Genomic DNA, 15,463 nt, shown 5'->3' with positions numbered 1-15,463 from the left:
ATAACACAGAGATCTCGTATGTTGTTCAGTCAACAACAAAGTAGGAAGGAATGTCATCATTCCATCCAGACATCTTCAGATGGGCTGACAGTATCCAGAGAGATCAAAATTACCAGCAAGGTTAGTAGTACTCAGAATAGGAACAAGGATAAAATAAATGATACTTCTGAGATCCCAAATGGCCAAGTGGGCAATGTAATTACGGTTCTAATCAGTCAACAAATTAATGAGACAGTTTACTTTCTTCTCTGAAATCAGTGTTTAGATATAATTTATATATTGTATTATGACCAAGGTAGAAGATATTTCAGTGAAGGAACAAATTACCCAAGAATAAGAGAGTGAATACTGAGGTCTGTGTTGTGTGACTCAAGTAAATTGTATGTTTAATTAGGAAAGCTTTGACACCTAACACATGTAAAATAATGTGAGTACATCTACTTAAAGCTAAAATTAGTTATCACAGCATGATGGCTTTCTAAGTGACTAACACAGAAAGCAACATATAGGGATCTGTGACTATTGATGTGGTACAGATATGCTACCTTGATTAATAATTTAGGACTTCTTTAAATGAATAGTCACTAAATATATGTTTGCTACATGCCATTTAGAAAACAAGGAAACTGATTTTTAGTAAGAATAATTTACATCTCTTCTTGCATCAAAAGAAAATATGTCTTTTGCACATAGCTAGCTCAAAACTAATAGCTAAAGGGTTCATAAACAAAACAGGGACAAAAACAAAATCAGCAGCTCACCTGAACTGCTACAGTCCAACATTGTGCTCCTATCAGCTAAAACACCATTCTCATTTGTGCACTGTGAAGGAATGTTAACTTGGTGGGGACAGGTCTGAGTGTGACCATTGTTTATGTAGAACAGCAGTAGATGGTTGACTTCTTTCCTGAGGCAGTCAGTGTATTAGAGACAGACTAAAGGAAATAAAGTCTTCAAATAAAGCAACGGCAGTTGGCCAACAGTTATCTACAGAATGTGAACCATTTTCAGAATGCTATGGATTGGGGCGCCCAGTCTTGGACAGTATGGTTTATAGTCAGCGTCAGAGATGACAGCTGCACTGCTGGCTAGGGATTGTGACAATACTGATATTTAGGGTTGTTTTAGGCATGGTGAGGAAGTCTTTGTTCTAATTTCTGCTGAATCCTCTGCTACAACAACTGAGACAGAGCTTTGTTAGCCTGTCAACATGTTACAGACATTTCTGTAGATGCCTGTGATTACTGGCATCCTATCTTCAATTCTGCAAGTTGTTCCTGTGATGCATGTAATATGATAATATGCCCATTTCTATTGAGCTGTCCCTATATGCTGAATTTACATCTGAGAAGGGAATGTCAGCCTCTCTGGAATGGGTCTGACTGTAGCTTTTCTCCAAAGTCCACAAAATTAGAAAAAGTCAGAACCTCGTAATTTGAAAATTTGCATGGAGGTCTTTTGCATAGATTGAGAGAGAGAGAAAAAAGGCAGTTGTACAGTTTATCATCTGGCAATTATCTGTTAAGGGAATTGTCAGTGTTTTGTACATCCAGGATCAGCATCTATCTTGTTTGAAGAAGACATGTTTATCACACAAGCAAATGAGTCACCTGTCAATATAAGAAGTCACACCACCACAGTAGTAAAGGCATCAAACCCAACAGTTTGCTGAAAGCCAGGTATATTATAAAACTTTTTAAAAGTAATGAGTTCATTTCTTACTCTTTTGAGTAAGTCTAAACCAGTGACATACAACTGCAACATATCTTCTGTCAGTGTTTGTAATGCCTGTTAGGTGGTGTGAAGCTCGAGGATTAAGGTTAAGGGATTCCCTTCCACAATCCCACAGGAGTTACCTGCTCACAGTGGTCCATGCTGACAGACTTGCCATCACTGCGCACACAGCTCAGCAGGCGGGTCCTCACACCCTGGCCACAGGAAACATTTTCACTCAGCTGGCATGTGCTCCACTCTACAAGAAGAGGACACCTTAGACCAGTCAGAATGGCTAAAATAAAAAACTGAGGTGACAGCAGATGCTGGTGAGGATGTGCAGAAAGAGGAACACTCCTCCATTATTGGTGGGATTGCAAACTGGTATAACCGGTCTGGAAATAAGTTGGTGGTTCCCCAGAAAATTGGACATAGTACTACCTGAGGACCCAGCTATACCACTCCTGGGCATATACCCAGAAGATGCTCCAACATGTAATAAGGACACATGCTCCACTATGTTCATAGCAGCCTTATTTATAATAGCCAGGAGCTGGAAGGAACTCAGATATCCTTCAACAGAGGAATGGATACAGAAAATGTGATACATTTACACAATGGAGTACTACTCAGCTATTAAAAATGATGAATTCAGGAAATTCTTATGCATATGGATAGAACTAGAAAATATCATCTTGAGTGAAGTAACTCAATTACAAAAGAACATACATGGTATGCACTCACTGATAAGTGGATATTAGCCCCAAAGCTCCAAATAACCGGGATATAATTCACAGACCACATGAAGTCCAATAAGAAGGAAGACCAAAGTGTACATGCTTAGGTCCTTCTTAGAACAAAATACTAACAGAAGCAAATATGGAGATAAAGTGTTGAGCAGAGACTGAAGGAAAGGGCACCCAGAGACTGTCCCACCTGGGGATTCATCCCATATACAGTTACCAAACCCAGACACTATGGTGGATGCCAAGAAGTGTATGCTGAAAGGAGCCTAATATGGCTGTCTCCTGAGAGGCTCTGCCAGAGTCTTACAAACATAGAGGTGGATGTTTGCAGCCAACCATTGGACTGAAAGCAGAGTCTCTAATAGAGGAGTTAGAGAAAGAACTGAAGGAGTTTAAGGGGTTTGCAACTCTATAGGAAGAACAACAATATCAACTAACCAGACCCATCCTCCCGAACTCCCAGGGACTAAGCCATCAATAAAGGAGTACACATGGCTCCAACTGCATATATAACAGAGGATTCCCTTGTAATGCATCAATGGGAGGAGAGGTCCTTTGTCCTATGAAGGCTCTATAGATGCCCCAGTGGAATCGAGGACAGGGAGGTGGGAGTGGGTGGGTGGGTAGAGGAACACCCTCACAGAAGCAGGGGGAGGGAGGATGTGATAGGGTGTTTCTGGGAGGGAGAGAAACCAGAAAAGGAGATAACATTTAAAATGTAAATAAAGAAAATACCCAATAAATAAAAAGAAGACAGGGTCATATGATCTTTGGGAGTGGGTGGGTTGGAGAGCAGGATGGCAGGGGGGTATGAAGAATAAAGAAAGACCAGCTTAAGAAAACTATTCGTTATACAAAAATGAAAGAGAAGACAATTAAGCCATGGCACCAACTTTATGTTTATGCCCCAGTCCCGCATCCCCAAATCTTAACTTCCAAGATGATAGAAGTAGGGAGTGGAACCTTTAGATGGTGACTGGATCAAGACAGAGGAAAGCTCAGAATGTGAAATTTTGCATATCCCCTTGTGGGGAGATGATAGGAAGAGGTAAGTGTAGTAGCAACTTTCTTGGTTTGGGCACTGCCCTGCATGCTCAGACAAACATAGTGACTAAATAATTCACCTAATATGATTCTTACTATTTCTCTACCTCTCTAATATCCATGACTGGTCAGGACTCCCATTAAAAAAAATACCTATGGGGGAAAATATATGGTAGATTTGAGTAATATACTGAAATAATGAAAGGCATGAGACTAAAGAAACTTTACTGCAGTATCTTTTAAAGCCATGCTCTTCTTCAGAGATCATGGCCTTGATGTATCTACAAGCCATGAATGGATGTTTGTTTTCATGAAGTCACCTGGAACTAAGTCCTTAGTGTTTCATGTCCTACACATATATTGTCCTCTCCCTCCCTAGTGCCAGGAGAGGATTCACACAGGTTAGTCAGTATTCAGGGAAAAGAGTCATAGTGGGGTTCAACTCTACCTGTCAGGTTGTACTGGAACTGGAAACAGTTTTCATTGAGGAGGCAGGGCCGCACCTGTGAGTCTTCCCCACAAGTTCTTGAGTTCAGCGAGGGCCTCAGCAGATGCCGAGTTCTTCTCTGCATTGCATAGGGGTCACATGACTATGAAAGGCAAGAGCAGGCAGACAAGAATACACAGTGAATGATAAATTATTCCATTAAACGTACACATGCAGCCACAGAACAGTTACAGAGAGGAAACCGTAGTTACAGCAATGAGGCTGTGACCACACCTGCAAATGTTACAGCTTGTGGTTAGAAGAGAGAATGATTTTGTGATGCAAGGTTGGATTTTCTTCTATTTTCATTTCATTTAACAACCAGTATATTTCATCTTTAAATGAAACAAAAATTGACTTTAGTTGCTCTAGTTCAACAGAAATAATGACACAGAATATTAAAATGTGAAAATTATTTAAAAAAATCCCAGGATAAACAGCTACACACATGAATAAATTATAAAATTAATGTGGATAAAGTAGAACCTTCTTTTTATTTGGGAGCTCTCTGACCCAAGGGGATGAATCTCTATAATCTTGTCCAACTCCCTCAAAATAAATGTATAAATGCAAATCCAAAGATTTACTGAAAAATCATCTTCACCTGGTGCTATATGTCCTCCCATAGTTTTGGGCCATGTAATAATGCTGGAGCCAGAGAAATCTATTAGCTACATCTTATACAACTGGTCTACCCATAGAAGTGCTTCCAGCTCCTCCCTGGGAACAGCCTTCTTTCTTTTATTTTTTAAAATGAGGTATTTTCTTCATTTACATTTCAAATGCTATCTCAAAAGTCCCCCAGACCCTCCCCCCACTCACCTACCCACCCACTCTCACTTCTTGGCCCTGGCCTTACCTTTACCCCATACTGAGGCATATAAAGTTTGCAAGACCAAGGGGCCTCTCTTCCCAATGAGGGCCAACTAGGACATCTTCTGATACATATGCAGCTAGAGACACAAGCTCCGGGGTACTGGTTAGTTCATATTGTTGTTCCACCTATAGCGTTGCAGACCCCTTTAGCTCCTTGGGAACTTTCTCTAGCTCCTCCAGTGGGGGCCCTGTGTTCCATCCAATAGCTGACTGTGAGCATCCACTTCTGTGTTTGCCAGGCCCCAACAGCCTTCTTTCAAATGTCCTTCAAACCCTACTCTTCACTTTCCCCAGAGAACTTAATCCAGGTTTACTCTCTCTCCCCCCCACCCCCCCGCAACAAGAACACGTCTAATGATGCTAAATTCCTCTCTTGTTTTTTGAGAAAATTTTACTTATGTTCATGGGTCTGCTGATGGATTTAGTTCTAAATATATCCTTCTTTATATTGATATTATTTCTTTATTATCCTGTTTCTTCTTTTTCTTTAAAAAATTTATTAGGGCACAAGGAATAACAGCTTCTGCTCCTCTTATAACCCAGTGAAAGCCTGGAATAAACTATGTAAAGCAGTTTTCAAATAAATATCACAAATACATTCACAACATGCAATTCCAGACCCTGAACGATCCAGGAAGGTTTATAGACTCGAAGAATAAAAGGGTTTGAATTGTGATCACCAAATAGCCACTTCTATGTCTGAGATGTCATTTAATTTCTTCTTCCTTTTGCCTCTTCAGGAATCATACTAAACTGCAGCTTGCATACTGAATCTTGGTTAATTCAAAATGACAGTGTTGGATTACAGTAAACTGTGGGGGAAAATTCACACATCATCTTCTAAAGTTTAGGTAACTGAAACACCTTCGCTATCCATGTGATTTCACACTCAAATAATCTGTTAATATTTAAAATTTTACATTTAATTGTATTACATTGCATCCATATGATCAAGAAGAAACAATCAATTATATTCACACAAATTCCACACTAATGGTTACCAATAATTTATTTCTACTTTACCATGTAATTTGAATTCATGCACTCATTGAGGAGGAATAAAAACTGATTGGTAAATAAAGGGAAACAATAGAATCCTGGTAGACTTTCTAGATTAGGGCTCTGCTGCATTTGTTTCTCATAAAGTAATCAGTGTTTGAAATAAGTGACTATATACCAGGACCCAAGCATCTGCTTTGTTTAAGCCATAGGATAAAAGGGAAGATAAAACAGAAACACAAATCAAATGAATCGACAGTGCTTCAGGTCAGCAATAATCTGATTTGAACATTTTTCAGACTTTAGAATATTTGCATAGACTTTAAGTGTTGGTATCTTTACTGCCAAAATACAAAGTCTGAAACATCTTGAAATCTAAAACCTATAGTAGTACAATAACACATAGTATATTTTGCTTCATCTAAACTCATAGGAGGCAAGTGGATAGTGATAATGTATGATTTGATGAGATTTTTAGGATTTCAACCATCAAATCTCATAGTATGTAAATTTGTTTTACATGGCTATAAATTACCTCTTTGGTTTAATTTTCTGTTCAGATAATCTAGATATATTGAAATAAAACATTTCATCTAATTCCCTTGTCAATTCCTTATCTATAGACGCAATTGAAGAGGACCTCATGGGTGATTGGAATTTATATAAATAATTCAAATTCTTCTTAGAGTCCTCTAATGAAAGAAAATACTCTTATGAAACTCCTTTTATGAAAATTATCTTGATATGAATAAGTGTGAGATTGTTATTTCCTCTTATCTTTTTCTACTGGCTCTTTGTCAAAACTCAGTGGTCATATTTTTCATCACTTCTTTTTCTCTGGTATGTATTGCAAGGCATTCTAATGAGCTATTGGATGGATCACAGGGCCCCCAATGGAGGAGCTAGAGAAAGTATCCAAGGAGCTAAAGGAATCTGCAACCCTATAGGTGGAACAACATTATGAACTAACTAGTACCCTGGATCTCTTGTCTCTAGCTGCATATGTATCAAAAGATGGCCTAGTCGGCCATCACTGGAAAGAGAGGCCCATTGGACATGCAAACTTTATATGCCCCAGTACAGGGGAACACCAGGGCCAAAAAGTGGGAGTGGGTGGGGAGGGGAGTGGGGGGGAGGGTATGGGGGACTTTTGGGATAGCATTGGAAATGTAAATGAGGAAAATACCTAAAAAAAATCAAAAAACAAAAAACCAAAACAGTGATTTCACCCTAATATGGCGGCAAGTGAAGAAGAAGAAGAAGAAGAAGAAGAAGAAGAAGAAGAAGAAGAAGAAGAAGAAGAAGAAGAAGAAGAAGAAGAAGAAGAAGAGTAGGAGGAGGAGGAAGAGGAGGAAGAAGAGGAAGAGGAAGAGGAAGAGGAAGAAGAAGAAGAAGAAGAAGAAGAAGAAGAAGAAGAAGAAGAAGAAGAAGAAAAGTAGAAGTCATTGTAGTAGTAGTTGAAGAAATTTCTAGTCCAGTGGTTTTAATCCTTCCTAACGCTGTGATCCCTTAATACAGTTCTCCAAATACAGTTCTCCAAGCTGTGTTAACTCCTGACCATAAAATTATTTTTGTTACTCCCTCATAACTGTAATTTTGCTACTGTTATGAATTATAATGTAATGAAGCATGATATGGAGTTGGTCTTATGAGACCCCTGTGAAAGGGTTGTTTGATTCCCAAAGGTGTAGAGACCCAAAGGTTGAGAATGGTTGCTCTAGGTCTTAATGGTTTCTTCATTGGTCCCAAACTCTCCAAACAAAAATCTCCTTCAGACAATATTCATATCACTTATATAAAGATATAGGATCCATTTATTAAATATGCAAAAAATGATGTACAGACAGCAAACTCAAGAGTCAATGTAGGACTAATTTTCTTGAAAAGATTAAGACACCACAGGCATCTGTAATGGGATCGGATGCTCTCTTTTGGTGTTTCTGAAGACAGCAACAGTATATTCACATACATTAAATGAATGAATGAATAAATAAATAAATAAATAAATAAATAAATAGAAAAGATTAAGATACACAGCTAAAGGCTATTTTCTAGGTAGCCTGTAATCAGAAAAACTATATTCCCTCTAGATCATGAACTCTTCACAAGAATTGGCTTTCTAGAATTTCCTAAATCAGATTTTCCCAAAGTTCAAGCCTTCCTTGACACCTTGTTTCTTCATAATTTTTGTTCACCCCAGCAGCAAGCCTTCTTACCTGGCCTTAATTCTTTTCCTCATCTAAAAGTAAAATAAATATCCTAACTGACAACTTCTACCCACTTTTTTATATTCATTATTTAAAGAGCATTCCTGCAATGGAATATGTACTGAGTATATTCTGAGCATGTGTGTATGTATTCTTTTTCATGGGATATCTGGAAGACCTGTGTCTTAATATTTTGGTACTATGTGGCAGATGGAAATAAGTGTCTATTCTGTAGGAAGGTTGTTTATCTTGGGCAACCAGGGTGAGTTTTATAAACTTCCATTAGTATACAAACAATATACCTTGGATAGTGGTCATTTCGCCTAATATGGGTTTTCCCCAATGTTCTGTATATCCAACAAGAATATTCTCATTAGTCTTACTTTTATATGTCTCAAACAATCTTGATGGAAGCCATCATTAACTTAATAAAACATATCAATAAGTGCATTTAATGAATCCATAGAATAGATTACATCATTTAAGCCATTCGATATATATTCAGATAGAAGGGTTCCGTTCATATCCCTGAACTATTAAAGATTACAGTTTGGCAAAATCTATTATCAGACCAGGTGTTTGTGAATTTAGATTACTCTGCTGATTTCTTGCTTGAAGATGAGCATGACTTCAAAGCCTGGTCTTGCCAGCTCACATCAGCTACGGGGAGTCAGTGTAGTCATTGGGTTTAAGTTTATCTGATAGCTGACAGAGGTATGGCAGCTCCCTCAGTTTTCTGGTTCTCACAAGGTCAGTGGATGCCTGCTCCTGAACTTAATCTCTCTTATTTGGACAAATGTAGCAAAGAATGCATGAGAGAATATTGTAATGCTTTGTAAGAATTTTTAAAAGGAAATTAAACCCCACTTCAAAGGTTAAGAAAAATCTGGGTCTAAAATATTTCTTCTTGTGCCTTTCATGGGATTCCAAAGAGCTAGTAACTTAAATAAAAAGGGTTTTGCACATCAAAGACAACTGGACAGGGAAGTCAAAAGCTACAGAGCATACAGACTTATCCCCACACTCCTAGAGAGTGAACCAGTGAGGGGCAGTGGTGGGATCTTACAGGGTACCTGTGATATGTGAGAACTAGGCAAGAGAAAGCAGAACAGAAAAACTGGACATAGGGTCAGAGCAATGGCCACAAACAGACAACTAAACTGAGACATAGGGGGTCTACTCAAAGGGATAGGAAGACAAAGAGGCCTGTGAGCTCCCTGTTAGTCCCTGCTTCCTGCTTCTTTAACTCTTTGTATTGATACTTCAAAACTCTTATCCTTCCAAAATGCTCTATAACCTTTCACCACACCACTGAAGACAAATAGGTTGTTAGATAATCAAACTGAGACAACTAGGAAGAGTCACTGCAAAGGGGCAGGAGGGTCTGTCTGGAGCAGCTGGAGGGGATAGGGAAACTAGGAAATCTCAGGGTAGCAGGTTTAGTTTTGGAGAGTCCCTTCCAAAAGCTCACACAAGTAATTTTCCAGAGCAAGAAACACAGAAAGAAACCAAACTCAAATTCGACATGAGAATGATGAATGGAATAACATCCTATAGGTAAGATGGTGAAGCAGGCGACACATGGGAAAACAGACGGGAAGTATACTTTCAAAAGGAGCCAAGCTAGCTAGGAAATGACAAAGGAACAAAAAGATGTAAACATGAATAAGAATTATAGGAACTCAGAGACCGAGTAACTGGCTTCAGTGAACAATTCAAAATAAAAGGAAAAGTCATTTTCGGAAATGAGAAAGAAACACGAGATTAAGAAGCGTAACAAATCATGTCTTCATAGACATGGAAAAAAAAAAAGCTGAAATTAAGCACTGAAAAGACACTGGGAGAATGTGAGAGAAGCTGGTGAACAGAGAAATGAGGCAAACCAGACATCACACATATAATAAGGCTTCATAAGAACCCAAGGCAGAAGCACAGGCTCTAATGATGGAGGGAAAAAAAAAACCTTTAAGGAAATGTAATGATCAAAACAAAAGAGATTTGAAACTGCCCATTCAAAAGAGCACATCAGAGTTGTCAATATGGAAACATATTCTCGTATAATTATTTAGCTTTGAACAGGAGGGAGAAAAAAAAACTTTAAATATCTAGGAGAGAGTGCCAGATGGCTTATAGAAGAAACAAAATCACATTCTGTATTGTGGAAGGGAAACTTTATGTTAGAAAAGCATAGAAATATAATAAAGATTCACATTCAAAAGGATCTGAGGATATATTACACAAGCAAGGCTGACTTTCAATTACAAAGACTGAAGATGAACTGTTAGTAATATACAAGTACTCAGGCTAAATTGCTGCCATGAGTATGTTCTTCAGGATCTATTGGAGACTAAACCTCGTGTGTCCAAGAGGCTAGAAACCATTAATGTACAGATATGAAATGAGCCAATCTTATATGTGGAACATTTGTAATGACTGAGCGCTCTGAAGACACTGGTATACAATACCAATGCCAAAGAAAAAACAGCACGTGCAAATAATGCTCAAAACTTGAAATATCTATAATGGTGATTACAGAGCTATTACTGTCATGAGAGTTTCCCCTGTGAATGGAATAAAGATTCTAAACGTCATGTATGCTATGGCTATAATCACTCATTCTCCCTGGTAACTTGATTTATATCATGGAAAAAGTGAGATAAAGATATTAGAATTGAGTACGAGTGAACCTCTGTGGTTCCACATGTAAGTGATAAACATCATCATGAGGCACCTTTATATTTCATCTTCAAAGTAAAGGAAATAATGAACGACATCTCAAAGTCCTGTCTCCGGAAGCAGCTTAGAAACAATGGCATACTGATGCATGTGTCTCCAGATCCCTAGCTCTCTTAGCATGATGCTGAAGGTTATTTCCAACAAAACAAGGCAGGCATTTTTAGAGAAATAGTTGATTAAAAATCTAACAGAAAAAATATATCCAGAGGAGCCTGAACACCTTGCTAGGTTACTCCTATTTAAATGTTTACAGAACACATTTGAAAATGCCACCAGAATCTAGGTTTAGGGTTGATGACAAATGGCATGGATACAAAGTGTAAGAGTTATTTAAATCTGATCCCATAAGGATGGGGAAGGGACCTTTGTGGTTAACCTGCCAAGAAAAGCATTTTCCTGAATTATCTACACAAAATGGGCCAGCGGGTGAGCAATAGCAGTTGCAGTATACATTCTTCTCATGGTGATTCCAGAAAGAAATGAGGTCTGATAATGGAATTGGAATGTTGTCATTTCATATTTCTTGATTAAAGGGTACAGACACAATACACCAATGCCAGTTGTCAAAAAAGAAAACTAAATAGCAGCAACAACAACAACCCCCTCCTAAAAAAAAAGTGGGATCTCAGCAGTATATTTCTTGATGTATTATAGCTTCTGTAAAGGATGTTCATCAAAGATTGATGGAGGCTTTGCAACTCCCAAGTTACAGGAAATTCATGGAGAGAGAGGAACATGTTTAGCCTTACCATGGAGATATGAGTCCCAAAAGACAGACTGGAAAATGTTCACAGGACAGGTGGTTTATTTTCCTCACCTACTAAATTACTAAGAAGGAGAAATAAGAACAAAAAAAGAAAAAAAAAAACAAAAAACGAACGAAATAGGAGGGGAATCCATACTAAAAGAGATTTAAAGATCCATTCAAAACAGAAGACTAACTAATGTATGCAATCACAGTAAGTAGTCTAGAAACCTGGAACTCCACTTGGTTTGGGCTATGCATATACCCTTTCTACAAACAGCGTACCCAGGAATCTGCTAGCACACTAGGACTCTCACTGACATCAAGTTGCATGCACACTACACTCTGAACAATGGAATATGTTTCCCTTCCTTAATAACCACTGATCTTTGATAGTACTGACTTGAACTCTGATTATATATGGGTTTAAAGTTATGTGTGATGATCTGGCACAGAATGGTTTTGGGAGCATGGGCAATAAGACAAACTATGTCCTCTAAGTGGACCTGTGGAGAGAATCCCTTATTTTTCATGTTACAATTATGCATAATTGGATGTGGATATTATTAAAATCAGATGCATTGTGAGAGGGAGCATGTAAGTTAGAGGATAAAGTTATATAACTTAATATATTAGTTAAAACAAAGTAAGGCAAAGCATTCTTACAGCACCCCTTAGCAGCAATAATTGGTTACAAAGATCCTTGAGTATCTTCATCCATGTGGCCTGTTGTCTTGACTGCATAGAACCTTCACTTTGCTTTTGTGTAAACTTTCATGACAACTTTGTAATTACTGAGTACTTACTTCAATTCCCTGAAGATCAGGATATCAAGAACCTAGAAACTCTCATTCCAGATTACAACAACTTGCAACATAATCTATACTGTTTGTATGTATAGATATGAAAAGATTACCTAGAAATTAAGGCTCATTTTTCTTTTGTGGAGACGGGGAGGTTCCAATCATAAGAGGGAGCTGGGAGGTTCTTCCAGGGCACTGGAAAGGCTCATTCATGGAAGATTTAACTGTACATTTGTTATATGTCACTTCCGTATTTGTTATAATTTACAATTTTAAAAAGTTAAGTTAAAGCTCTTACTATTGTTAGAATAATAAGGTTGCTTCTATTGTGAGATTTAATGGCTTCCCATCAACAGTCCTTTTCAAAGTGCCTTGTTTCCCACAGAGTTAATAGATGTCAAGAAAGAAAGGAAAAACAAGACATCCCCTAAATGTGTTTGGAGCTCATTGAACTCAGTGTGCTAAAGGATTTTTATCACAAAATTGAACTTTTGGCCACAGTCTGCTATTACAAACTGAAATGCATCCTGTCCTCTTTTTCCCCCCAGTAAATGGACTAGACTACATAGCTCAGTCTTCCTTGTGGAAGTATGTGACAAAGGAAATGACTGAGTTTTGACACTAGCAGGCTAGGAGAGCATATGTGAGAACCCTCCCCCTTCCCCACTGTCCACATCTACAGGTCATCCTCCCTGCCCTTCCTTCTCTTCAGAGATGTTCAATAGTGATACCACAATGTCCTTAGAAGCCAGAGTTGAAGTGGCAGATACATCAACCTGCCTGAGGCTCCATGGAACTAACAGTGTCTTTTCCAAGCCTGGGAATCCACCTGGGGCTATTTATCTTCCTTAGGATCTTCTAAAGTTTGAGGCAGTTTGCTTTTTTTTTTTTTTTTTTTACAAATTATCTGTAATCGCTACACTGTACATTCGATTCTCTACAACTCAAAATTTAAACATTTTAGTTTTTTATGTAACAACTTGTGTGTTACAGACATAAAGGAATAATACTAAATTCCTTGTAAGTTGTAAAGTTGTTAATTTTTCATCTATGAATTCCTTGGACTGCTTGAAAACTCATGTAAAGGTCTTTATTCATTTTAAACAAATAACATTAATAATAAACTAAATAGAAAGCACAACAACAATGAATAAAATATCATTACATAGATTTTATTTTCATATTCTGTGTCTGTAAAAGATCATTTCTTGCTTTCCCAAAAGACATACAATTACATTTTAAGGGAATGTATTAGGAATTTTTACAAAAATAAAGAGTGATTTCATCTTTCCTTCAAAAGAAAAGTACTTATGAAATTAGATTTAGAAAAAGTTAAAATTATTTTACTGTTGTTTTGTGTATTGGAAGGTAAGATACAATAGAAGAATTGATACATCAGTCAAAGAAAATGTTAAATCTAAAAATTCCTGACACAAAACATCCAGGAAATCCAGGATACCATGAAAAGACATAAACTAAGAACAATAGGAATAGGAGAAGGTGAAGAGTCCTAGCTCAAATATCCATGAAATATTCTCAACAAAATCATAGAAGTAAACTTTCCTAACTAAATAGAGATGTCTATAAACAAACAAGAAGCTTATAGAATATCTATTAGAGTAGACCAGAAAAGAAAACACTCCTGCCACATAATAAGCAAAACACAAAATCTATAAACAAAGAAGGAATATTAAAAGTTGTAAGCAAAAAAGGCCAGGGAACATACAAAGACAGACCTATCAGAATTACTTTCAACTTCTCAACAGAGACTCTAAATGCCAAAAGGGTCTGGACAGATATCTTGCAACCTCTAAAATACCACAGATGCCAACCTAGACTACTATACCAGCAAAACTTTCAGTCACCAAAGATGTAAATAACAAGATATTTCAAGACAAATCTGTAAATAACAAGATATTTCAAGACAAATCCAAATCAAGCAATGTCTATCCACAAACCCAGCCCTACAAAAAAAGAGAAAATACTAGAAGGAGAACTTCAACCCAAGGAAGATAACTACATTCAAAACCCACAGGAAACAAGTAATTCCCTACCAACAAAACAAGGAAAACACACACACACACACACACACACACACACACACACACACACCACCACCACCACCACCACCTCCACTACCATCAACATGACAGAAAATAACAACCACTGATAATTAATATCTCTCGACATCAATGAACTTATTTCCCCAATAAAAGGATACAGGCTTTGGGAGATAGGAGGTTGAGGGTGCCCTCCAAAATGCACCAAAGACCTGGGAGGTGAGATACTCTCAGGACTCAAAGGGAGGGACCTTAGATGAAATGCCTGACAGTAGGGAGAGGGAACCCATACAGCCCACCTCCAGCAGGAAGACAGGGCATCAAATGGGGTGGGGGTGAAGTCCCACAGTCACAACTCTGACCCATAATTGTTCAGGTCTGAAAGAACTGCAGAGATGGAAATAGAGAGGAGCCTGAGGAAAAGATAGTCCAGTGATAGGCCCAAAGTGGGATCCAGCTCAAGGGCAGGGGGTGTCCCAAGGCCTGACACTATTACTGTGGCTATAGACTGCTCACAAAAAGGGACTTAGCATGACTGCACTCTGGAAGATCCACCAAGCAGCGGAAAGAGTCAGAGACAGATATTTGCACCCAACCAATGGACAGAAGCAGCTGACCCCTATTGTTGAATTAGGGAAGGTTGAAAGAAGCTGAGGAGAAGGGCAATCCTGTAGAAGGACCAGCAGTCTGTTAATCTGGACCCCTGAGATCTATCAAACACTGGACCACTAAACAGACAGCATATACTAACTGATATGAGGCCCCCAACACACATATAGTAGAGGACTGCCAGGTCTGTGTTCATTCAGAGATGATACACTTAACCCTCAAGACACTAGTGGCCCCAGGGTGTTTAGAGGTCAGGTGGGGTGGGGGTTGGGGCTAACCAAGAGGAGATAGGGGTTTGGTGAAGAGGTATGAGATGTAGAACAGTGGGAGGGTGGACAGGGGTGGAAATAAAAAAATGAAGTGTAAAAATTAAATAAATTAATTAAAAACAAACAAACAAGGATACAGGCTAACAGAATTACTGTGAAAACAGGATCC

General features: G+C 38.2%; 1 protein-coding gene across 1 annotated transcript in view; it reads right to left on the bottom strand.

Annotated features, from left to right (window-relative positions):
* Thsd7b (thrombospondin type 1 domain containing 7B) overlaps positions 1 to 15,463 on the bottom strand; it is a 938,083-nt gene that overhangs the window by 43,394 nt on the left and 879,226 nt on the right. Inside the window, exons 18-19 of the mRNA XM_085840847.1 lie at positions 3,952 to 4,093; positions 1,857 to 1,972 (exon numbers count right to left, since the gene is read on the bottom strand). Of these exons, the coding sequence (XP_085696973.1) occupies positions 1,857 to 1,972; positions 3,952 to 4,093 (258 nt within the window). The remainder of the gene's footprint in view (positions 1 to 1,856; positions 1,973 to 3,951; positions 4,094 to 15,463) is intronic.

Source organism: Mus caroli, unplaced genomic scaffold (genome assembly GCF_978045245.1).
Source record: "Mus caroli unplaced genomic scaffold, Mus_caroli_1 scaffold_1, whole genome shotgun sequence".
Taxonomy (NCBI): domain Eukaryota; kingdom Metazoa; phylum Chordata; class Mammalia; order Rodentia; family Muridae; genus Mus; species Mus caroli.
The sequence above is the reverse complement of the archived record's forward strand: the minus strand, read 5'-3'. Positions and strand labels throughout refer to the sequence as shown.